The 27,002-nt window shown below is 38.5% G+C and overlaps 1 protein-coding gene across 1 annotated transcript in view; it reads right to left on the reverse strand.

Moving 5' to 3' along the window:
• Nucleotides 1–27,002, reverse strand: part of THSD7B (thrombospondin, type I, domain containing 7B) — a 904,077-nt gene that overhangs the window by 702,758 nt on the left and 174,317 nt on the right. The window contains exon 6 of the mRNA XM_006834598.1: nucleotides 24,643–24,840. Within this exon, the coding sequence (XP_006834661.1) occupies nucleotides 24,643–24,840 (198 nt within the window). The remainder of the gene's footprint in view (nucleotides 1–24,642; nucleotides 24,841–27,002) is intronic.

Genomic DNA, 27,002 nt, shown 5'->3' on the forward strand with positions numbered 1-27,002 from the left:
CATTCAAAATCTAAGGTGTCTGTAACAATGGACGCAAGCATATGAAAGGTTGTGAAGATGGTGCAGAAGTGAAGTGAAAGTGAGGGTAGGAACAAACAATGTTTTTCTCTGCTGTTCAAGGAGTCACCGGTGAGTTAGAATCAACTCAGCAGCAATTAAATAAAATAAATGGTCTGTCTAGTGGTGGTGGTGGTTCCGTGCTGAGGAGTCTGTTCCGACTCATAGTGACCCTGTACAGTGTTTCCGAGGCTGTAAATCTTTACGGGAACAGAAAGTCTCATCTTTCTCCCGTGGAACAGCTGGTAGTTTCGAACTGCTGACCTTGAGGTGTGCAGCCCGATTCGTAACCACTACACTGGTCTCTCTAGTAAAGTATCCTAATTCTGCAAGCGGATATACAGTTGTATATTTACTCAGATAAAAACGGAGTAAATACAACATGAATAGCATGATGATTACGTCCTCCTTTTATTTAAAGTGAGTATTTGACCAACAGAAAACATGAATAAAAGATATTATAAATACTGCTACAGATTCCTGCACATATTACATTTTGTTCTAATTTTAAAATTATTTCTTTCTAGCTTGGGAGAATAGAAATTAAGCATTTACTATGTTGTTAGGTGCTGTTCAGTCATTTCCAACCCAAAGCAACTCTATGTATAACAGAAGGAAAGGCCACATGGTCCTGAAACATCCACACAATTGCTGCTATGGGGGGTGTGGGGGGAGGCTCCCTTTTTTTCCCTGAGGCTACACTTAACAAAGCTTGATGTCCTTCTCCAGGGACTGGTACCTCCTGATAATATGTAAAATGAAGTGTGGTCATCTTAGCTTCTAAGAAGCATTCTAGTTGTACTTGTTCCACCAGATCTGTTTATTCTTCTGGCAGTCCATGACACCTATAAAATTCTTCTCCAACACCATAACTCAATTCATTAATTATTTTAGGTCTTCCTTATTCACTGTCCAACTTTCACATGCATATGGGATTATTGAAAATACTATTGCTTGGTCAGGTCCACCTGAGTCCTCAAATTGACATCTTTGCTCTTGAACCCTTAAATGAGGTCTTTTGAATCAGATTTGCCTAATGCAGTACATTTTGTTTCATGACTGCTGCTTCTGTGAGTGTTGGTTTGGTTAAAACAAGAAAAATGTTATTGACAACTTCAATCTTTTATCCATTTATCATTTTGTTATTTATGGTCTAGTGGTGAGAATTTTGTTTTCTTTACATTGCGGTGCGATACATACAGAAAGTGTTGATCATTTAATCTTCATCAGTTAAGTATGTTAAGCCTTCTTCCCTTTCAACAAGCAAGGAAATATGCAGATATGTGTCATCTCCATATAGCAGGTTGTTAACGAGTCTTCCTCCAATTCTCATGTCACATTCTTCTTCATATTTTTCAGAGTATTTGCTCAACATACACACTGAATAAGTATGGTGAAAGAATGCAATGCTGCCACACATCTTTTCTAATTTTAAACCCCTTTTTCTGTTTGACTGATTGCTTCTTGGTCTATATACAGATTCCTCATGAGCAAAATTCAGAATTCCAGAATACTCATTCACAAAATGTTTCCATAGCTTATCAAGAGCCATATTGTAGAAGACCATTGCATAGCCAATAAAGTACAGGTAAAAACATCTTTCTCTATTCTCTGCTTTCAGCCAGAATCCATCAGATGTTAGCAATCATAGTTCTCATTCCACATCCTACTTTGAATCCGGCTTGAACCTCTGGCAGTTTCCTGTCAAGGTACTGTTGCAGCCATTTTTTAAGTACCTTTAGCACAATTTACTTGTATGTGATATTAATGATTTTGTCCAATGATTTCCTCATTCTGTTGGGTCACCTCTCTGGAATGGGTAATCCAATAAATTGGCTAGGTAATTATCCTCCACATTTCTTGGCATTGAGAGTGAGTGCCTCCAGTGTTACATCAGTTTGTTGAATGATTTCAATTTGTATTACATCAAATCCTGGAGTCTTGCTCTTTGGCAATGCCTTCAGTGCACCTTAGACTTTTTAAGTTGGCTCCTGATCATAAGCAACCACTTAAAATAGTTGAACACTGACTAATTTTTTTTGGTACAGTGACTCTGTGTATTATTTCCATCTTTGTTTGATCCTTTCTGCAACATTCAACATTTTGTCCAAAGAGTCCTCCAGTTTTGCAGGTCGAGATTTCAAATTTTTCTTCAATTCTTTCAGCTTCAGAAATGTTGAGCATGTTCTTCTTTTAGATTTTTTAACTCCAGATCTTTGCACATTTCATTTCAATGTTTGACTTTGTCTTCTCGAGCTGACCTTTGAAATTTTCTGTTCACCTTTTTTACCTCCTCATTTCTTCCACTTGCTTTAGCATCTCTATGCTGGAGAGCAAGTTTCAGAGTGTCTTCTGACATCCATTTTGATCTTTTCTTTCTCCTTTGCATTTTGTTTTCTGTATGATGTCCTTTATGTCATCCTACAACTATTCTGGTTTTTGGTCACTAGATTCTATTGTTTCTAATCTGTTCTTGAGGTAATTTTCAAATTCAGGTGGGATGTGTCCAAGGTCAGATTTTGGCTCTCTTACACTTGTTTTAATTTTCTTCAGCTTCACCCTGAACTTGCATATGTGCAATTGATGGTATATTCCAAAATCTTCCTCTGGCCTTGTTTTGGCTGATAATATGGAGCTTTTACACTGTCTCATTTGATGCAATTTGATTTCTTTGTATTCCATCTAGTATACTCTATAATCATCTTTTATTACAGAATTTTTTTTTAAATATTAACAATGGAGAAGACATTGGAATTGCAAAATTCTATCATGCAATCTCCAGTATCATTTCTATCACCAATACCATATTTTTGAACTACTGATTCTATTTTTTTGTATGTGTCCAACCTTTGCATTCAAATCACCAGTAACTATCAATACATCTTGATGGCATATTTTATCAATTTCAGTCTGAAGAAATTGGTTGTTGTTGTTGTTGATCTTAACTGCTGTCAAGTGAATTCTGACTCAGAGCAACCCTGTATAGGACTCCAAAGAACATCTGGTGACCCTGAACTTCTGACCTTGCAATTCAAACCAACCTTGCAGTCCAGCGTATTAACACACAGTGCCACATCAGGACTCCAGTCTTCCTTGTAGGCATATTGATATTATCTTATCACAGACAGCATTATACTTCAAGACAAATCTTAAAATGCTCTTTTTTTTTTTTTTTTAAAGTTGTTATTGTGAATTATGTGATAGTTTATATGGGAGAACATTAGCTTTACATTCATTCTATTGTATTTCATTTCATTGACATCGTTATAATCCCCTCCATGTGTCATAAAACATCCAAACGGTATACCCTGCAAGCCTGCCCCCTGGTCATCAACACACAGCCCCTCTCCCTCCCTGTGTCTGGAGTTCCCCAGTTGCTCCATCTCTAGCATCACTACTTCTCTGGGTAGGGTCCCACACTCCTCTCTTCTCCCTTGATGGTCCCAAGGACCACTGCTTCTGGGCTGCAAAGTCAACCACTCTCCTGCTTTTGTTACAAAACTTCTACTTTTACATTTCCAACCATCACAGTCAGTCCTGATAGTAATTAATTCACTACTGTACCACAAGAGTCTTATCCCCATCTCCTTTCATCAGCCCCATCCTGACAGACTGGAAACTACTCAGTGGAGAGTCTACCTTCCCAAGCACCCTCTGGATCTAGTCTCCCTCTTTTTGTTTTTAAATGTTTTATTGTGAATTATGTGATAGTTTACATGGGAGAACATTAGTTTTACATTCATCCAATCATAGATCATTTCATTGCCAAGGTTACAATCCTTGCATCATCAACCAACCAAAGGGTATACCCTACAAGCCTGCCCTCCCATCCCCTAGTCATCAGCACACAGCCCCTCTCCCTCTCTGGGTCTAGAGTCCCCAGCTGCTCCATGTCTCTATGTCATTGTCTCTGCCTCCATCTCTGGTGTCACTGCTTCTCTGGGTAGGGTCCCGCTCTCCGCTCTTCTCCCTTGATGGTCCCAGGGACCTCAGCTCCTTGACTGTTAAGTTAATCACTCCTCTCTTTGCTACAAAATGTCTACCTTTACATTTCTAACCCTTACAATCAGCCCTGATAGCAATTATTCACTATTGTACCACAAGAGTCCTATCCCCATCTCCTTTTATCAGCCCCACCCAGACAGATTGGATACTACTTAGTGGAGATTCTACCTTCTCCACACCCTCTGGATCTAGGTTCCCACTTGAAAGCTTGTAAGCCAGTCACTTCTTGCCTTTGCATAGTGCCCCCATTTTAGGTAGCCAATATCTAAGTTGCCCATTCCTGTCTACCCTATGTACCGAGGGGGTGGGAATGATCCTCGCTGTAAAGATTTGCTCCCTCTATGGAGCTACTCCATCTATAGGTGTAGGTCAAGTTCATCAAATTATACTTTCTTTCCTCTTCTTTCTTATTCTAGTCAAGTTCTGATCATCCAGCCATTGAATCCAGGTCAAGTGGGTACTATCTGCAAGTATGGGTTCTTGTGCATTTTCCCTCATGCTATATCAGCTGGACACTTCACTCTCCACTCTAGTCCTCTGTGACCATGCCACTGTTTCTGGGCCCAGTAATCCCCATGACTTGCCATACTGCCGGCCAATCAGGTCTCAACCCGGGTTCAAAGGAGTCTATTGAATGTGGTCAGACTTAGCTCACAAAGTCATTGCTGTTTTTTCCCCACTTCCCCTTATCAGACCACATGCCTGCTCATATATTTCCCTTGAGTCTTAGTCTTGGAAAGGGGTTTGCCCTGGGGGGACCCGACAACTTGCCCTGATGGCTCCTGGGCAGACAACTTGCTTGTTCTTGTAGTAGTCAGTTGGACTGCCATTATTATTTTTTATTTTTCCTGCTGGTCTTTCTTTCAAGAAGAATATTTTATTCTTCTAGCCACTAAAGGCTGGTCTGCTTGTCCTTTCAAGTGGAGATTTCCCACCTCAGAAGATTCTGGATGGGACTCAGGATTCCACCTATGGTCTAATGGAATGCAAAGGCTCGCAGGAAACATCCTTAACTAGGCAAGTTCTAGCCACATTTTAGGTGTTCCAATCAGTTATCGGCTGAAGACAGACTTACAAGCTTCCTATGGTGATGCTTCTGGCTATACCTTTCTCTCCCCATTAAGTGTCTATTTTACAATGGTATTCATGGGAAACGAACATTCAAAAGACAGCCAAGCATCTTAACTTTATTTCCCCTCTTTTACCCATTCAAACCATGCCTCAATCTCTAGATTCCAGATCCCTGTTGTTCCAAGGTTGTACATACATCATTATTTACCTCTGTCCCACTTAGCCCATGCACACATGTCTAACTGTTCTCCCATCCACCTTGTTCTTCCCACTCTCCTCCCCCTTCTTTTGTATTCCACACCTCCACCCCAGAACCAAAGATATTCTGTGCCTATTCTCTGCCCTATGATCCACCTTCCCATCCCTCCCCTCAGCCCACATCACACATCCCAGTAACCAGCAAACATGTTTGCCCACCTTTTAGTATGGGTTCTTTTTCTTAGTCTTTTACAGTAATGGTCTTATGCAGTATTTCTCCTTTTGCCACTGACTAATTTTACTCAGCATAACGTCTTCACGGTTCATCCATGTTATGCAGTGGCTTGCAGCTTCCTTGTTATTCTTCAGGGTAGCATAATATTCCATTGTGTGTATGTACACTGTTTGTTTATCCATTCTTCCACTGATGGGCACTAAGGCTGTCTCCATCTTTTTGCTATTGTAAATAGTGCTGCTATGAACATTGGTGTGCATATATCTACTCGTGCTATGGCTCATATTCTTGCGAGTAACTACCAAGTAGAGGAATTGCTGGATCATAAGGAATTTCTATTTCCAACTTTCCGAGGAAGCGCCATATTGCTTTCCAGAGAGGTTGAACCATTTTGCAATCCCAACAGCAATGCAGGAGCGTCCCAGTCTCTCCACATCCTCACCAGCATTTATTGTCCTGTACTTTTTTGATCTTTGCTGTTACTGTTGGTGTGAGATGATAACTCATTGTTGTTTTGATTTGCATCTCTCTAATGACTAGTGATCAGGAACATTTCTTTATATGTTTGTTGATTGCCTGGATCTCCTCCTTGGTGAAGTGTCTATTCATGTCCTGTACCCATTTTTAAATTTTTTTAAATTGGGTTATTTGTTTTTTTCTTGTAGCGGTGTTGTAGTTCCCTGTACATTGTAGAAATTAGTCCCTTGTCCAATATGTCATTGCAAAAAAATGTTTTCCCATTCTGTAGGTTTCCTTTTTATTCTTTTGGTGAAGGCTTTTGATGCACATAAGTTTTTAATTTTTAGTATGTCTTAATCATCTATTTTGCCTACTTTTGTTTGTGTAATTTTCAAAATGTCTGCAATCCATGTATGCCCTGAATTAGAGCTCTCACTTTTGTGCCTGTTTTTTCATTGATGGTCTTTATAATTCTGGGATTCACATTAAGTCTTTAATCCTAAAATGTCCTTATTAATGATGAATGTGACACCATTCCTCTTTGATTTGTCATCTCTGGCATAGTAAACCATTTGATTGTCAGAATAAAAACTGTCAATGCTGAATAAAGATTTGCAATACTGAAAAGCCTAACAGTTCTATAGATGGCCTCACTGAATCAAAATTAACTTGATGACAGTGAGTGAATGACATTTGTGGTTGCAAAGGAAAAATCTCAGGTCATCATGAGAAAGAAACCAGTTTCTCAGTTTAGTATGTTTCCTATTTGTTTTTCCTTATACTTAATTCATAAAGTTTTAAATATAAGACTAGACAACATTTTCTTCTTATTGGTTTTGCATTGAATGGGTGGTCCTTTTCCGTGTGCATACAAAGCTTTTTCTCTGTCTAGAGAGTATTATTTCATTGTACCTTCTTGAAAACATTCAAATGAGTATATCACAGACAAGTCTCTGGCTGCATTTCTTAATGCAGTCACATGGCTATCTACTCAGTGAAAAATAATCTACTTATCCCTCATCTTAACCTTCCATAAAGTTAGAACTGATGGGATGTTGTGCTAAGAGCCACCAGACAAAGGCCATATGAAATAGTCAAATACCACTTTAAAATGCATTTTAGAAGGAAAAAACAAAATTACATCCCTGTGACTACTGCTTTAAGTAGTCTATTAACACCAAAGTGAAGCAAACACATATTAAGTAGGGAAGTTAGAGTGTGTCAAGGGGGAAATTTGAAGGGAATGAAAGAGTGACAACATGACATTAATTGTTGAAAAGTTGCAGTGTCCCTTTAATCATATGCAATATATTTTGAAATGTCAGTACAATCTATGATTCATTTTGCTTCTTGAATCATATAGAGTAGGAAAGCAGATTGGCCAATGAGAATGTCAGGAGCAATAGCAAAAGGAGACAACCTTCCTAGGAGGGGCACAGGCACATTCAGGAAACATTTTATTCTAAACTATTTCTAGATACTCAAAACTAGAAAAATCAGACCATATTTAGTCTGACTGTGAAACATGTGTGCACTGGTGATGTGAATATAGCCATTTACTCAGGTAATTTGGCAAAAGAGAAAAAAGATAAAAACTTTTCTTATAACATGTAGGTATACAACAAGGCAGAAAGAAGTAAGTGAAAATACAATACTTGTTTATCGACAGACAACATATAGTAAATGTATTTTAAACTGTATTGCAAGTTATCTTTTTATCATTTAAATTGACCTACCAGTTTACATCTAGTCCTCATTTTCCCACTAAATAATGGATGGGGAAACTCTTATCAGAAAGCACCTCTCTTTTTTTATCTTTTGGAGTCCCTTATTGACAAATATTATTATTAAAATTTCACCTTTAATGTCATTGTGAGACATCTAAATGAAAGGAAAAGAGGACACTGGATACAGGAATTCTTAAATGTAAACTCCTTTGCAGTCTGATTCCTATAGCATGAATAGCAGTCTGAGCTTATTGGCACTTTCAACTGCAATGTCAAGTTCATTTCAAAATTTAATACAACAAATTTATCACCACCACTCTTCCTTCAGTAAGGACACTGATACCAAACTGCTACCAGCTGGTGGTCTGAAAAAAAGATGGCTTGCTGAAAATGAAAATTCTCTGCTCTAAAGCTAAATAACTCATCTCACATATAATGTGTCTTCTGTTTCTGCAAGAGCACGCTATTGCTTCCCACGATTCAATCTTTTAGTAATCCATCTGGGTAGCAATAAAGAAATAAATATTTACTCACTTCTTGCTTCTGGAAAGACAGTAATATATCTTATAGATTTCAAGAATAACATCTCCAGGAGGAAACAAAAACAACAGATTAGAATTGATACTATTGTTAGCAACCCTTCCATTGGTCTAGCTTACTTCCATTGTACATAAGCAATATGAGGCTGCCATTTGTCTATAAAAGCAGTTACCAAAATGTGGTCCCTAAACCAGCACCATCAACATTACCTGAGTACTTGTTAAAATGCAAATTCTTAAGTCACCTCTCAGACACACTGAGACAAAAACTCACGGGTACAGCCCAGCAATCTGTGATATTACATCCAGGTGATATTACAATCTGTGATATTACATCTAGGTGATGAATGCTCTAGTTTGAGAATCACCAATCTAGAAAAATGAGTCCTTGTGTGGCACTGGAGGACAAACAGTGGACTGCTAACCACAAGCACAGTGGTTCAAACACACTAGCTACTCCTCAAAAGCCCTATTCTGGCTCACTATGAATTGGAATAGACTCAGTGGCATTTAGCAACAGTAGTAACAATCTAGAACAAAGCAGCATGCTCCCCAAACATTTCTAATCCAAGTTTCCTACACAAATTACCAAGACATCCAAAGGAGGTATGTTGTTCCTATATGTATTCAGAAAGATTCCACTGCAATTTGAAGCCCAGGATTGGAGGTAGGCTCATTAACAGCATGCAATATACAGATGATATATTTTGTTAGCTGGAATTTAAGAAGACTTGAAGCACTTCCTGATGAAGACCAAAGACTACAACCTTCATTATTAATATATTTCAATGTAAACAAAATAAAAATACACACAACAGCATCATGATAAATGATGACAAGATTGAAGTTGACAAAGATTTACCTTCACTTGGATCCACAATCAACACTCATGGAAATAACAGTAAAGAAAAATTAAATGAATTTTTAAAAGAGATGGAATAACTGATCACTAACTTTACATGGAAAGGAAAGAGACCTTCAACAAGAAAAACACTGCTTAAGAAGAACAAACGTGGAGGACTCTCACTCTCTGATCTCAAAATTTACTATACAGCCACCGTGGTCAAAACAGTCTGGTATTGGTACAATGAAAGGTACATAGATCAATTGAACAGAACTGAGAGACCAGAAGTAAATCTATCCAAGTACAGTCAGCTGATCTTTTACAAAGAACCAAAGGGGAAGAGATAACTTCTTCAATAAAGGGTGCTGGCAAACTGGAAATCCATTTGCAAAAGATGTAGCAAGATCCATATTCCATATCATATTCAGAAACAACTCAACATGGATTAAAGACCTAAGTAAAACCTAGAACTATAAAGATCATCAATGAAAGAATAGGGATGAACTTAAAACATACAAACAGTAGAAGACAAAAGAAATGACTGGCACATCCTAAAACTCAGGCACTTTTGTGCATCAAACACTTTTTCCAAAAGAGTGAAAAGGGAGCCCACAGACTAGGGGAAAAAAAATTTACAACAACATATCAGACAAGGGACTAATCTATACAATTTATAGAAGACTATAATACCTCTGCAATTAAAAAGACAAACAACCCAATTTAAAAATGAGCACAGGACATAAACAGAGACTTCACCAAGGAAGACATTCAGGCAGCCAAAAAACATATGAAGAAATATTCACGTTCATTAGTCATTTGAAAGATGCAAATCAAAACAACATGAGATATCATCTCACCCCAGCACTTACAGTGAGGTTCAATAAAACAGAAAACAATAAATGCTGGTGAGGGTGTGGAGAGACTGAGACCCTCTTACATTGTTGCTGGAACTGTAAAATGATTCAACTACAAAGGAAAACAGTATGGCACTTCCTCAGAAAGTTGGAAATAGAAATGTCATATGACCCAGCAATCCCTCTACTTGGTATATATCCACAAGAAATAAGAGCCAGTATATAAGTAGATATATACACACTGAATTTCACGCAGCACTATTCACAATAGAAAAATCATGGAGACAGCCTAAATGCCCATCAGAGGAAGAATGGGTAAACAAACTTGATACATACACACAACAGAATATTATACAATGCTGAAGAATAATGACGAATCTGCAAAACACCTCAGAACCTGGAAGAACCTGGAGGACAATATGCTGAGTGACATCAGTCAATTGCAAAAGGACAAATAGTGTATGAGATCACTACTGTAAAAATTCAAGAAAAGATTTTCATACTAAAAGAAACACCCTTTGATAGTTATCAGGGGTTGGAGGGAAGGTAGAGTAATTCACAGACTAGGCAGGGGTGGGAAACCGTTGTTCTGCCACAATGTATAACATCATCCACCGGCCATACAAAATTTTCAACTTAAAATTAGCCTGGTTTGTTTGGCCAAACGCTTAAATTTTCTCACCCCTACTGTGTTGACTCCACGGCACATAACAACAACAACAACAACAACAACAACTGTGATGGCTGGAGTTGTGGTGTGCCTCTGTGGGCTAATATGTCAGACAGCACAGTTGTTTGAACTTCAAGGTTGGTGGTTCAAGCTCACCAGCTACTCCTCAGAAACTCTATACAGGGTCTTTATAGGTTGGAATTGACTCGATGGCACTTAACAACAACAACAACAACAACAACAACAACAGTGTGATGGCTGGAGTCCTGATGTAGTGCTGTGGGTTAATGCACTGGACTGCAAAGTCAGTTTGAACCACAAGGACAGCAGTTTGAGCTCACCAGCCACTTCTTGCAGGGTCACTTTGGAACTGACTCAATAGCACTTAATAACAACAATAACATACTGAGTCCTGGCATGGTACTGTGGTTTGCAAGGTCAGTCTAAACCACAACGTCAATGGTTCAAGCTCATCAGCTGCTCTTCAGAATCTATATATGGGGTCACTATGAATCAGAATCAACTCCACAGCCTTAATATCAATAACAACATACTGCCCACAGGGCAGACATTCCCAACCCCTTAACTAGAAGGTTGTTGTTGTTGTTGTTGTTATTGTTGCTATAAGTTGTTGTTGTTGTAAGTCAGAATCAGTTCAACAGCACTTAAAAACAACAACAATATACATCCCACAAATATACGAGAGTTTGGAATGGAATATGGATACATGGGCATTTCCTTTACCTCCAAACACAACTACGAATGTAGTGAAGTGGACAGCAGGAAAAATGAAAACTTGATATTCTCAAATATTAAAATAGAGGCAATGAATTGCTGGGTCTGGAGGCACAAGTCTATAGTCTTAAGGGACACCATGGTCAACTGGCATAACATAGCCCAGAAAGACAATTTTCTACATTCTACTTTGTTGAACAGTGTTGGGGATCTTAAAAGCTCATGAACAGCCATCTAAGGTGCAGCTATTGGTCTCTTCATATGCAGAAGAAAGAAGAGTGATGAGAACTGAAGAGATTTCGAATCAATTAGTCCAGTGAACATCAGTCTCCACAAATCTGAGACCATAAGAACTAGATGTTGCACAGCTACTACTATCAACTGTTCTGAAATGGACCACAATAGAAAGTTCTGGAATGAACATCAGAATATGTGAAGCAAAGCTCAATTATTAAAAATTTAAAATAAATAAATAAAAGGGCTTCCTGGATTTAAAGGGACTGAAGGAACCTGAAACCATCCTTCAGGTCTGGAAAGGAACACGCCATCATGGCCCAACTTTCAGCCAAGCAACAGATGGTTACAAAAGGGGAACACAAACACTAGTAAAGTATACTCACTATGGATGATGGAACTGTCAATCATTCAAAATCTAAGGGCAACATTTACCTAAGAACAAAATTGAGAAGGGATGAGACAGTGGGTGGAAAGGAAACAGGAACCATAGGGAAGAAGCAGGATAACTGTTACTGCATGGAGGGAACTGTGATCATTGGGATGAAACAAAGTGTGTTATTTGTTGAATACAAAACTGATGTTCACTCAATTAACAATACAAAGTTTAAAAAACAGAGAGAGAGAGAAAAAAAATGAAGTATTGCATTGGACAAATTTGCTATAAAAGATCTGTTTAACGTGTTCAAGAACAGAAATGTCAATTTGAGGACTAAGGTGTGCCTGAACCAGGCCAAGGTGTTTTCAGTCACCTCATATGCATGTGAAAGTTGGATAATGAATAAGGAAGATCAGATAAGAATTGACACATCTGGATTATGGTGTTGGGAAAGACTACTGAAAGTACCATGGACTGCCAGAAAACCACACAAATCTGTGTTGGAAGAAGTACAACTTTGAAAGGCTTACTCCTTGGAAAAGAGGATGGTATGATTTTATTTCTTGTACTATGGACATGTTATCAGGAGGGACCAGTCATTGGAGAAGGGCATCATGCTCACTAAAATGGAAGGTCAGTGAAAAAGAGGAAGACCCTCCCCCCCACTCCAATAAGATGGATTGACACAGTGGCTGCAACAATGGGCTCAAATAGAACAAGAATTGTGAGGATGGTGTCTGACCAGGCATTTTTTTGTATTGTTGTAAACAGGATTGCTGTGTCAGAACTAACTCAATGACACCTAACAATAACAGCCCTCCCTGGATAGTCATAGCCTTTAAGAAATTATTTGAAAAAAAGGACTCAGGTATATGGCATGTAACTGAGGTTGTTGTTGTTGTCGTTAAGTGTCATGGAGTCAGTTCCGACCCATAGTGACCCTGTATAGGCTTTCTAAGAAGCGGCTGGTGAGCTTGAACCACCAGCCTTGCAATTAAAAATGACATTGCAATCCAGTGTATTAACCCACAGCACCTAATCCCAAAGGAAATAGGATTAAATAAATTTGTTTTGTTTTCAAACGGAGGACAAATTGAGCATACTGCTGTTCAAAATACTGAATCAGTTCTAATAAGGGAAAATATTGGTTCTTTCTTGGAAGGCTATCCTTAAAAACTTACCAATATGGATTCAATCCTATATTTTTTATAGGCATGGGTTGATTAAATACCTTTCCAAGCACCCTTGTATAACTTTAATCAAACTGTCACAAAGATTCTTGAGCCATTACTAATGGGAGGAATATCACATAACCCCAAGAGGAGTGGGGAAATGAGACAGGAAAAGAAAAGGAGGCTTATGGTAATCAATCAAAATCAATCAAATCACCATAAATGACTGAAGTGTCATTTCACTGGGGAAATTCTGAATGTGGCATGTGTTGTTGTTAAGTGTCGTCAAGTAGGTTCTGACCCATAGCAACCCTGTAGAGGGTTTCAAAGGAGTGACTGGTGAGCTTGAACCTCAATCTTGCAGTTCAAACCAACTTTGCAGTCTAGCACATTAACCCCCAGCGCCACATCAAGATTCTGTATAGAACACATTAAGTACCTAAGGCAATGCTTGGGATGTAGATATTCATGTAGCAACTCTCCATCATTTGTTGAAGGCTGCTCCCCACTATCCTGAATTCCTTGGAAGTCCTGCTTGTGTATGTATGTAGGGGAAAGCAGGCTCTAGTGGATAGAGCCGTTCCTCATGTAAAGAGCTGCAGGTGCTGAAATGCACAAAAATGGTACCTTGCCAAAGGGATCTGGCCAGAACACTACAGTGTGTGCTATAGTCCTCTTAAGTCTGACTATTCTACAAAGTGGTTTCTCCTAGAGCTAGACAAAATGCATACCCATATGTATTCTTTCCTCATTTGATGAACACTTGACAATAGTCTTCAGATTTCCACACCTCATACAAAGGTATATAAGATTTTCTTTTCTACTCAAAATAAAAATACATAAGTTGATAATACAAGCAGAAAAGGATCATTAAAAAAGAACACGTTCTTTCATAAAAAAGAACATAGAGCCAAATTGCTACTTTACCTTCCAAAATGATCATCTTATTACACTACATTGTTATTTTAAACAAGGTAAAAGTGCTCAAGACTTTTAGAAAATTATTTGAAGTTTGTTTCGAGCCTCTCTGTCATCAGAGGCAGCTTTAATTTGGTCATGTCTCGTTAATAGGTTAGCTTACAGAGGGATATGCTTGTGTGGTAATGCAATTCTTTATAAATAATCTCCACTTTGTTCTTTCTAAATTCCAAGGAATTTTATACTGAAGTTGCAGTAAGAGAGTCTTGCAAGGAAAAGATCTATAAAGGTTAAGTACAACTGTTGACAAACATGAGATACAACACGACCAAAGGGTTTAGGAAACAATGACTTGATAACACACAAAACAAGTTCTATATAAATTCTCGAGAACTATAAATATTTTCTTACCTGAATGGCATTTGACTTTAGTCTCACAGTAGATCAAGAGAAAACACTTCATGATATTATGAAAGTAAAACAAAACAGAAGAACCTCCAACTATAATCAAAGATTCAAAAATATTAAAAATGTCTTTTAATCAAACTCAAGTAATTATTATTCTAGTATGCATCCCACTAATCAAAGATATCCTGAAAAATGTACTTGCAGTGTTATATTGTTGTTGTTAAGTGCCATCGAGTCAGTTCCAACCCATAGCAACCCTGTACAGGGTTTCCCAGGCTATAAATCTTTACGGGAGCAGAAAGCCTCATCTTTCTCCCACGGAGTGGATGGTAGTTTCAAACTGCTGACTTTGCAGTTTGCAGCCCGATTCGTAACCACTATACTACCAGAGTGTAGACCTTGCATATACATGCCATTTTAGCCAATATTAAAGATCACATTCTTAAATTGTTCTAGATTAATGATATAAGGAAAAACGCCTTAGAAATGAAAAGTGAAGTCACCTTAATAACAAAGAATCCTTTCTCATGTTTTCTCTACCTGGGAACAATCTAGTGCAATTTTTGAAAAAAGAAAAAAAATGTATGCAAGGGGACAATGTGGCAACACTGGAGAACTCTAAATGCCATGTGACTGTCAACATGTGAACTTTATTCTTCCTGATGTACCATCAGCCACAGATATTTGCTTTCTCAAGTTCAGACTGTGCATTTTGTTATCTCCAAATAAAGATACACGCTAAAATATACATGCAATTTTCTTTTTCAAGATACTCTACTTGGCAAATTATGGCGTGAATCAAGTGGAGAATACTCAGGATCTGGCTGTTCTAGTGGTGTTTGTCCAATGACCCTGTACAGCTGTTGGCAACTCTGTCCCCTATGGAACTATGAACCATGATGATAAGTGACACTGTACATTGTCCTGGCATGGCAGGGATTGTCCCAGTCTGCTCTAAGAAGATGTCACCATAATAGTAAGTCTCCAGTAACTGCCAGTGAAACTGAGCGGCAGCAACCCAGTTACAAGTTTGGGAAACAAAACTTACAATACAGTAAAAGAACCACATGATTATATCGATTGATGCAGAAAAGGCATTGACAAAATCCAACATCCATTCCTGATAAAAAAAAAAAAAAAAAAAACATTCAATAAACTCTGGGAGAAGCATTTTGTATCACATTCCGTTTACATGTCAAAGTTCCCCATTTAAAATGTACAGAAATTACTTGTCAATGAGACAAGAAAAATGTCTGCATAACCTCTACTCCATAGATTTGTATTGACTCACAGTAATGATGTGATGTTGTACAGAGGAAAGGAATCAAGGCTGATCCACCAATCAAATAATTGGAAGGTACATTTCAGAACAGAATATTTATTCATAAAATCTATTATACAATTTTCTTCTTGAAAATAAATAGCACTGACTAACACATTTCTTGGTTATATAACCAGGCTTGAGTGAGAATTTAGAATTTAGCTGGACTCTTTGGACTGTATTAGTAATGAATCAAAGTAGATGGAGTACAGGGCAAAGCAGAGATGGGAATACAAGAGAAAAATCCAGAGTAGAGCACATTTTGAAATGAACCAACGAGGTGTTTTGTTGTTGTAATTGTTTTCCCTTTCAGTTGCTGTCCAGTAAATTAAGACTCAAAGCAGTTTCATGCGGGTCAGAACAGAATAAACCTCAACCCACAGCTAGAGAATCCATTTCAACTCATAGCAACCTTGTATAGAGTTTCTGAGGCTATAAAACTTTATGGGAACAGAAAAATGCATCTTTCTCACAAAGAGCAGCTGGTGAATTTGAACTACCAACCTTTCAGTTAGCAATCCAGTGTCTATCCTACAGTGCCACATAAAGATTATTGTTGTTGTTAAATGCCACCGAGTCAGTTCCGACCCATAGCGACCCTGTATAGGGGTTCTGAGGAACAGCTGGTGAGCCTGAACTGCCAACCTTGCAGTTCAAAGGGCTTTGCAGTCTGGTGCATTAACCCACAGCGCCACACCAGGATTCATATCAAATTAATATTCCCAGGTATCTTGGTATTAAAAAAATATTATATCCAGTTTGTTTTTATGTTTTTAATTAATTGGAAGCTCCATGGTGGCTTTATTCTGGTGGCAAGATCTCAAGTCCATGTTCCTTGGTTCCAATATCACATAAATTGTGTTTCCAAGTCAACATATTAAAAAAAATTCTGGAGAAATGTGTCCTTCTAGTGGCAAGAACACTGTGGCTTTATAGGATAAGCCCTGGACTACTAACAATAAGTTCACAGGACAGAGTCCACTATCTGTTCCTTAAGAGAATGATGAGGCTTTCTGCTCCTACCAAAATTTGTTGTTGTTGTTGTTGGGTGCCATCAAGTCAGTACCAACTCATAAAGACACTATGAAGAAAAGAATGAAATGCTGTCCAGTGCTGTGCCAACCTCACACCATCGCTGTTCCACTTGAGCCCATTGCTGCTGCCTCTGAACCAATCCACCTTCTTAGGGGTCTTCCTTTTCTTCCTCGACCCTCCATTTGACCAAACATGATATTCTTCTTCAGGGACTGGTTCCTCCTGACAATATGTATGAAGTATGAGAGACAAAGTCTGGCCATTCTGGCTTCCAGGGAGCACGCTGGCTGTACTTCTTCCAACACAGGTTGGTTTGGTCTTTGGGCTGCTCATGGCACTTTTCATATTGCCCTCCAACACCATAACACAAGTGCATCATAAATGGAGAAAAGATACAAGTTGTCAAAGACTTCATTTTTCTGGGATCATCCATCAACACTCATGGAATCAGCAGTCAAGAAATCAAACAACGTACTGCATCAGGCAAATCTGCTGCACAAGACCAGGATTTACAGCCTTAGTATGGTAGTGGTGGTTATGTGCCATGGAGTCGCTTCCAACTCCTAGTGACCCTGTACAAGGTTTCCGAGGATATAAATCTTTACAAGAGCAGAAGGCCTCATCTTTCTCTCATGGAACAGCTGGTAGTTTCGAACTGCTGACCCTAGGGATAGCAGCACAATTCATAACCACTACACTACCAGAACTCCTTTAGAATCCCTATACAGTAATGCTAACTGTCAGAACCTGCTTGACAGCACTTAACAACAACAAGTGACAAAAACAGTACCTGGGTGGCATATATTGCTTGTTCTGACTACTAAAACAATGGTTAGTGGTTCAAAACCCACCCAACAGTACTGAGAAAGAAAACCTAACATCAACAGGTTTGTTTCCTTAAGTGGCAAGAGTAACAGAAAGCATGGTACTATCAAGAATCTTGCATAATCCAGATCACTTGATGTTATTGTTAAGGGCCATAGAGTTGGTTCTAACTCAGCAACCATGTGCAGAGTTTCTGAGGAGCTGCTGATAGGTTTGAACTGCCAACCTTGTAGTTAGCAGCCCACTGTTTAACCAAAAGTGCCACACTAGAACTTCTCATCATAGCTATGTGAAAATATCTTTGCAAGAACACTGAATGTTCCTTTTAGTATATGGGATGCCAGCAGTGGGTCAATATGGACAAGCCCAAAAATGCGACACAAAGCAAGTTGTCCTTGAAAATTAGAGCAAATCTCAAGTCTGCATAGATCTAATACGTGTTGATCTGTTTCTTTAAATAATAATAGAAAAGACTACGTCTTTTGTTCTCACACATTTAGCAATGAATGAATTAGAGAAGAAAGGGCCTATGCAACAATACACTCATAGTGATGAGAAGAAAACTATTAAATGTTATAAGAAAAAAATAATTACAGGAGACATACTATGACTCAAACTGTCTTCCCCCCGCCCCCCCTTTCCCTCTCCAAGCATTTAAATGAGTGTCAACAGTTCTGTCAATCCTGTAGCTATGGAAAGACCCTGATAATATGCAGAGAGTAAAAGAAGAGCAGTTCTCTGCCAAACCTCTGTCATTAATCATCCAGAATCATACCAAAGTTGAATTGTGAAAAGTGCACGCAGACTGTATTTTCAATTTCTTACTGGACAAAAAACTGCTTCAGCAATCAGGAGGCCAGCGTGTTCCTGTAACCACGGCTGTGGCTACTTCCCCACAAATGATGAAAAAGTCATCCAGGTATTTAAAACCCAAAACGCTGATACGAACAAGTATTTATTCCTACTTCTCCTAATAGAAGTCGAGAGTGTAGGTCAAAAGCTGAAAATTAGTCATTTCACAGGGATCCACAATAAAGTGCTAGAAGTGCTGTAAAATGGTTGTGTTGATACCTCAGCAATTTCTGAAGAAGGCACAACATTTATTGTGAAGGGAATCACCAGCACATAATGTATCCTTGCCACCAACTACCAGTACCTGCTAGGAGATGACAAAAGGTGGAAGTCATTTGGCACTGGATCCCAACTTAACAAGTGACCTTACTATTTCCTCATCTGGAGGTCAGTACAGCCATAGGTATTCTAATCCTCATTTTTAACTTTTCATTTTGTTAAAGAATTTTCTTTGCATAATTCCCCCAGGACAAAGCATGATAATCAATGAACACTATAATGAAAATAAACATAGCTTTTTTTTGAATGGTTATTTGCTAGAGCACTTCACTAGTCACATTTGTATAACTAACTTAATTATCACAGTCTCAAGAGTGAGAGGTAGGCATTATTATCCTTACATTGCAGGAAAGGATATTTGCACAGGTTACATAATGTGTCTGAGGTTATTTGAATTCCGAAATGTTTGACTCTAAAATCCAGCATTTAAACCTCTACACTAAGTATAATGTCCTGAATCAATTCCTACTCATAGTGACCCTGTGACAAAAATAAACAAACACACCACAGGATTTACAATCTTTCTAGAAGCAGACTCCTACATCTTTTTTCCATGGAGCAGCTGGTTAGTGGCTGAGCACTTTAACCCCTGCACCACCAGGTTGCCTACCTCTATACTATTGTTGTTGTTGTTACGTGTCACTGAGTCGATCCTAGCTCATTGTTGTTGTTTTTAAGTGCCTCCAAGGCAGTTCCAACTCATACCGACATTTTATAGGGTTTCTGAGAAGTGCTTGGGGATGTACACAAAAACACTTAGGAACTTTCTACATTCTCCCAATGACCTGGAGTTGAGAGCGAGAAGAGGAAGGGATGGTTGGTCTGAAGTATGGTGAGACCTGGGGACTCCTGAGCCCATGGACAAGGACATAGCAATGGAGGGCTAGAGCTTAGAATGAAACATCCAGCTGATATGAAGGGAAGGGAGATGCACAAGAACACCCAAACTTGCAGATAGTACCCATTTGACCTTGCCTCTACGGCTTTATAATCAGAACTCGACTAGAGGAAAATTACCCCCCCAAAAAAACCAACAACAAACAAAAAAAACCACACACACAAAAATAACTATTTTTGATAAATGAAACGAGGGTAAATTGCTACAATTTGATGAACTTGACCTATACTCATGGAGGTAGTAACTCTAAATACCAACAGAGAGGGAAGGAGTCCAGATCAAGTGTCAATGCTATACCCTCTTTACACAGGGTAGACAGGGATGGACAGCTTAGATATTGACGATTACCTAAAATGAGGGGGTGATGGAAGCATGAAGTGACTGGCTTACAAGGTTTAAAGAAAGAGTTTAGTTTAAAAATGTGTGGGGAAACAAAGAGTCCCCATTGAATAATTTTCATCTTGTTTAGATGGGTCTCGTTAAAAGAGATGGAGATAAGATTCTTATGATTCAATAGTGAATAAGGTATCATGTTTAATTGCAACTGTCACAATTGTAAAGGCAAAAATTTTATGACAAAAATGGGGAAGTAGTTAATTTTACAGTCCAGAAGCAAAGGCCCCTAAGATCAGCAAGGGAGAAGAGCATAAGAGGAATGTGGGACCATATCCAGAGAGGCAGTGACACCAGAAATGGAGGCAGAGATGGGGAGATGGAGAGAGGGATCAGTTGAGGACTCTAGATTCATGGAAAGAGAGGAATTGAGAGATGGAGACCAGGAGGCAGACTTGCAGAAGGTGCCCTTTGGTGGTGTAAATGATTATATATGCCTAAGTGGTTTTTTGTTTTTTGTTTTAAAAAAAGAATTAAAGTGAATAGAGAGAAATACTGTTATCTTATGGTACATGGAGGGGATTATAATCATTGTAATGAAACAAGGTGTATGATTTGTTGAATGTAAAACAAAAACAAAAACACTCAGGAATATATAATCATTTAAACATCCAAAGGGCAAATTTGCAAGCCTGCCCCCTGGTCACTAGCACACAGCCTTTCTCTTTCCAGGAGTCTTCAGCTGCTCTATTTCTCCATGTTCTCATCTCTGCCTCTATCTCTGGTGTAGCTGTTTGTCTGGATAGGGTCCCACATTCTGCTCATGATCTTCTCCCTTCATGGTCCTAAGGTCCTCTGTTCCTGGACTGCAAGCTTAACTACTCCCCCTCTTTTTGTTACAAAACTTGCATCTTTACAGTTGTGACAGTTGCAATTAATAATGATAACTACTCTCTACTGAATCATGAGAATCTTATCCCCATCGCTTTTCACCAGACCCCTCTACAAAAGATGAAAACTATTCAGTGGGGATGCTACTTTCTCCCCCATACTCTGAAACTAAACTCCCTCTTGAAAATTTGTAAGCCAGGAACATTGTACCTTTATAGCCCCTCCCATTTTAGGTAGCCAATGTTTAAATTGCCCACCCCTATGAACCCTGTATAAAGAGGGAACAGGAGACTCCTTCCCTCTCAATTGTTATTTTGAACTACCACATCCATAGTATAGGTTAAGTTCATCAAATTGTAGCAATTTTCACTTGTTTTCTTTATCAAAAACTTTTTTTTTTTTTTTTATCTTCCTGGGAAAATTATTGAATGATGCAGAAAGCATCAAGAGAAGATGGAAGGAATACACAGAGTCATTGAACCAAAAAGATATGGTTAATGATTCAAGTGGTAGCATATGATCAAGAGCCAATGATACTGAAGGAGGAAATTCAAGGTGCATTGAAGGAATCGTCAAAGAACAAGGCACCAGGAACTGATGCAATAAAAACTGAAATCTTTCAAGAAAGTGAGGAGGCACAGGAGGCACTCACTCATCTCTGCCAAGAAATTTGTAACACAACTATCGGACCAACTGATTAAAAGAGATCCATATTTGTGCCCATTCCAAAGAGAGGTGACCCAATGGAATGCAGAAATCATTGGACAATCTTTTTGATATCCCATGCGAGTAAAGTTTTGCTAAAGGTAATACAGAAATGGCTGCAATCATACATTGACAGAGAACTTCCAGAGGTTCAAGTTGGATTCAGAAGAGGCCCTGTAATGAGGGATATCATTGCTGATGTCTGATGGATCTTGGCTGAAAGCAGGGAATACCAGAAGGATGTTTACCTGTGCTTTATTGACTACGCGAAGGCTTTCGATTGTGTGGATCATGACAAGCTATGGACAACATTGCGAAGTATGAGTATTTCAGAACACTTAATTGTGCTCATGAGGAATCTGTACCTGGACCAAATGGCAGTTGTTCGAACAGAAAATGAGAACACTGAATGTTTTAAAATTAAGAAAGTTATGCAACAAGGTTGTATTCTTTCACCATATTATTCAACCTGTATGCTGAGCAAATAATCCAAGAACCTGGGTTATATGAAGAAAAACATGGCATCAGGACTGGAAGAAGACTCATTAATAACCCATGACATGCAGATGATACAACCTTGCTTGCTGAAAGTGAAGAGGACTTAAAATATTTACTGATGAAGATCAAAGAGCACAGCCTTTGGTATGGATTACATCTCAATGTAAAGAAAACATAAATCCTCACCACTGGACCAATAAACACCATTCTTATCAACAGAGAAAAGACTGAAGTTGTCAAGGACTTCATTCTTCTTGGGTCAACTATCAACACTCACGAAAGCAGCAGTCAAGAAATCAAACGACGTATTGAATTAGGAAACTCTGCTGCACAAGACCTTTGAAGTGTTGAAGAGCAAAAATGTCAGCTTGAGGACTAAGGTGCACTTGACCCAAGCCATAGTATTTTCAATAATCTCATATGCATGCAAAAGCTGGACAGTGAATAAGGAAGACCGTAGAAGAATTAATGCTTTTGAGTTATGGTGTTGGAGGAGAATATTGAAAGTGCCACGGGCTGCCAAAAGAACCAATAGATTCTTTTTGGAAGAAGTGCAGCCAGAGTGCTCCTTGGAGGGCAGGATGGCCAAACTTCATCTCTCATACTTCGGACATGTTGTCAGGAGGGACCAGTCACTGGAGAAGGATATCATGTTTGGTAAAGTGGAGAGTCAGAGAAAAAGAGGAAGACCCCCAACAAGACAGAATGGCCAAGTGACAGCATCGATGGACTCAAGGGTGGCAACGGTATTGAAGTTGGCCCAGGATCGGGCAGTGTTTCGTTCTGCTGTACATAAGATCGCTATGGATCTATACTAAGTCGATGGCACCTAACAACAACAACAGTTGAGTTCTGATCATTAGGCCATAGAAGCTAGGTTGAATGGGTACAATCTACAAATTTGGGCGTTCTTGTCATCTCCCCTCACTTCATATCAGCTGGGTGTTTCACTCTCAGCTCTAGCCCTCCATGGCTATGTCCTTGTCCATGGACTTAGGAGTCCCCAGGTCTCACCACACTTTGCACCAACCAGCCCTTTCTCTTCTCACTCTCATCACAAGGTCAATGGGAGTCTATGGAACTTGGTCAAATTCATCCCATATCTTCATTGCTGCCTTTCCCCCTCTTCCACTTAACAGCAGACCAACATGGTGACATCAAGCTTGTATGCCTGCTCATGGGTTCCTCACCAAGGTAGTTCTTTCATATCCCCATGTGACTCTTATGAATCCATACATAGCCATAAGAATCACTAGGGGATGTTGTTAAAATGTAGATTCTGATTCAGCTGATCTGGGTTGGCAATGCAAATTTTAGTAGAGGAGAGAACCAGAATGAACTTGTGGGAGGCCTGATTATTTCACTCCACACACACCAAGAGCATTATAAATGTGGCTTTTCAAGGCAAAGATGATTAATGGACATACTCTGTATTCTTTCATGAAGTCTTAGAGTGGTGCTATAGGATAAGCACTCTATAAGATCAGTTTGAATTGCAAGGTGTATGGTTCAAACTCACCAGCCATTCCTCAGAAATCCTATACAATATCACTATGAGTCAGAACTGACTGGACTGCATTTAACAACAGCAACATACTCTTTCAAGATACTTTTTTTTTTTTTAATTATGGGATAATGTTTCAAATGTCAATTCTCTCATTTCCATGTTACTTACATATTTTTTCAATCATCCTTCATTCAAACTTTTAACAAGTGTCTTTCCTTAATCACCAAACTTGTAATACAATGGTATTTTAAGTTTGGTGATTAAGGAAAGATGCTTGTTGAAAGTTTTGCAAATCTTGACAACTTATATGTAAAAACAGTTCTTTAAAAAGGTTAGTATTATGTCTAGAACTCATCCTAATGTTTAATATTATATAAATGAAAAAAAAATCTCTATATATTTTTTATAGGGTCCTAGTGTGGCACTGAAGGATAAGAACTGGATAGGTAAGCTTAAGGTCAGCAGTTCAAATCTATCAGCCGTTCCTCAGAAAACCTTTACAAGGTTGCTCTGAGTCGAAACTGACTTGACAGCACTTAACAACAGCATAGGTAGTTTGATAGATAGATGGAAATATATTTAAATTTGGAAGGAGTTGCCAATCTGAATACTTTATAGTATTTGTTCATAATATCTAAAAGCTCATCGTGTATCAAACTCAACAAATCCCCACAAATAATCCTAGTTTTGTACTGATAAAGAACATATATGAGATTTCTGTTTTTCTTGATACAGATACAAAAACTCCATAAATTTTTTAGGTTCATGATATTGCATTTATGCTTAATCAGAAGTATTATTTTGTTTTGAAGAATGTGGCCCCATGTTCAGTCATAATAGCCTGTTTTGCAGCGATTCAACACTTGACTGTAAAGTAAATACTTAACAATAGAAAGGCTCTGCTGTCTGCCTCAGGAAAATGTCTGTCAAGAAATGAGAATGTGTCATTTGACTAATTTCAATCCCCCCTACTTCTGCATTGGTGCTTCATACCTTGGTCATTCTGGCAGATGGCCTTCAGGATACGGTGCCCCAGACCACATTTTCCATGATCAGGGATACAGATCCCTTCAGATACCAGCCATTGATAACACACTGGATCCTCACAAGGAACCGATTCCACCAAATGAGGGCAATATCCAGTTGGCCCTGTGGGTTCCATGAGAACATGGCGCTGCCTTGTTCTAAATCCTAAAAAGAGAGAAAACCAAAGTTTCAGAGGATTCCACCATTATCTGACAAAGGAAAAGTACCAGCAATTGACTAAGAGGTAACATTTTCACTTGAACACAGGTCTAAAGGTGGTATGTGAGTTGGTGTATTTTATTTTTCTGGTGATGGGGGGAATGAGAAAAGGAAATAAAATGAAAAAGAACTGGAGTAGAAAACCTAAAGTTAGAGACAGCAGGCATAATTAAATGGAATAATAAATAGCATGTTTTCAATCCATCACTCAATCAGTAAGAATAAAGGATGACTTTCATAGAAATTACATAAACATACAATAGATGAATTTGTATCATATTTTTTGTAGTTTTTTTTAGCATTTGTGTTCCTCTTCTTTGAATTGAAATCATCTACACAGTATATCTCTGGTATCTGACCACTCAACAGCTTGTATCAACATACCCAGTAAAGAAAGGACATCTTTGGACTGGCTAGACATGGGTTCCTGAACATTCAGGCCTACACAAACTCAATGTCAACAGTATTCAAGCAAATACAAAATAAAGGAACTGGGTCAACTATAAGTTTGAAGGACCTGGTGTGACACTGTAGGATAAGCACTGGACCGCAAGGTCAGTTTCAACCACATTGTCCAACTTTTGCATGCATATGAGGCTATTGAAAATACCATGGCTTGGGTCAGGCACACCTCAGTCCTCAAACTGATATCTTTGCTCTTGAAAAACTTTAAAGAGGTCTTGTACTGCTGATTTCTTGACTGCTGCTTATATCAGTGTTGATACTGGATCCAAACAAAATGAAGTCTCTGACCATCTTTTCTCCATTCGACCTGTTATTATTCATTGGTCTAGCAGTGAGGATTTTTGCTCTCTTTATACTAAGAGGCAACCTATACAGAAGGCTGAAGGCTGTGGTCTTTGATCTTCATCAGTAAGTATTTTAAATCTTTTTCACTTTCAGCAAGCAAGGTTGTATCATCTGCTTGTCACATTCTTCTTAATATAACCCAAGTTCTCAGATTACTTTCTCAGCATACACATGGAATAAATATAGTGAACGAATACAACCCTATTTTTAAATTGTTGGTGTTGTTAAGTGCCATCGAGTCCATTTTATTATACTTTAAATAATATAAAAATCAAAAAAAAAGATGACTAGAATTAGACCTAACTCTTTCACCTGTAACTTTTTAATTTCTAGTTCTCACAATGAATTTTAAAAAAATATTCCTATCTTACAAGGCACTTAATTTTTTCCCCATTAGTTAATATTGAATTCAATCAACTAATTTATGTTTTTAAAAAGCAATCACTTTCCTTGGCTAACACTTTAAGGAATTATATTACTCATTTATTCCTTGAGATTTTGATAGGAAGATCAAGAACATGAGATGATCTTATTCCAAAAAATAGTTAGATATGCCAGTACCCATTCCATAAGATTAGGGAGAGGACAAATTAAGGAACATGAGAGTTGGCGAAGCCAGTTACCTCTTTTCACAGGAGCCAGGGCTCTTGGTGTGGAAGATAAGCACTGGACTGCAAACCAAAAGGTTAGCAATTCAAATCCACCAGCATTTATTGTTTTCTGTTTTACTGAATTTTGCTACGAATGCTGGGGTGAGATGATATCTCATTGTATTTTGATTTGCATCTCTCTAATGGCGAAATAGGGTAAGCACTGAACCACCAGGTCAGTTTGAACTACAAGGTCGGAGGTAGCCAGCTTCCTTAGAGTTGTACTTGGCTATGAAAGTATTTGTGGGAACTTCTGCTCCCATAAAATTTGGCAGCGTTGGAATCCCTATACATATTCAAGACCTTCAGGAGAAAGATTAAGTATTTGGTTACCATATTTACAGCCTTGGAAACCTATGAATATCCTATTCTGTCCTGTAGGGTCTCTATGAGTCAGAATCCAATCTAAGACATAGATGTTTGAGTTTTGGTTTGGGCAAGTACTTTAGAAAGACAGTCAAAAGTGCTTTCTCAAAGATTTCTTGGTCTAGGGTAACCAGTGCCATCTCTTTAATGAGATGTTTACTGTAAGGATCAGCCAACCATCGGTGTCATTCAGTCAATCAGTCAGTTCCTTCTTGTTCTCATTCTCATGCATTAAAAAATAAGGTCAGAGTGACAGAAAAAAAGAACATATGTATATATATA

Source organism: Chrysochloris asiatica, unplaced genomic scaffold, assembly GCF_000296735.1.
Source record: "Chrysochloris asiatica unplaced genomic scaffold, ChrAsi1.0 scaffold00012, whole genome shotgun sequence".
NCBI classification, from domain to species: Eukaryota; Metazoa; Chordata; class Mammalia; order Afrosoricida; family Chrysochloridae; genus Chrysochloris; species Chrysochloris asiatica.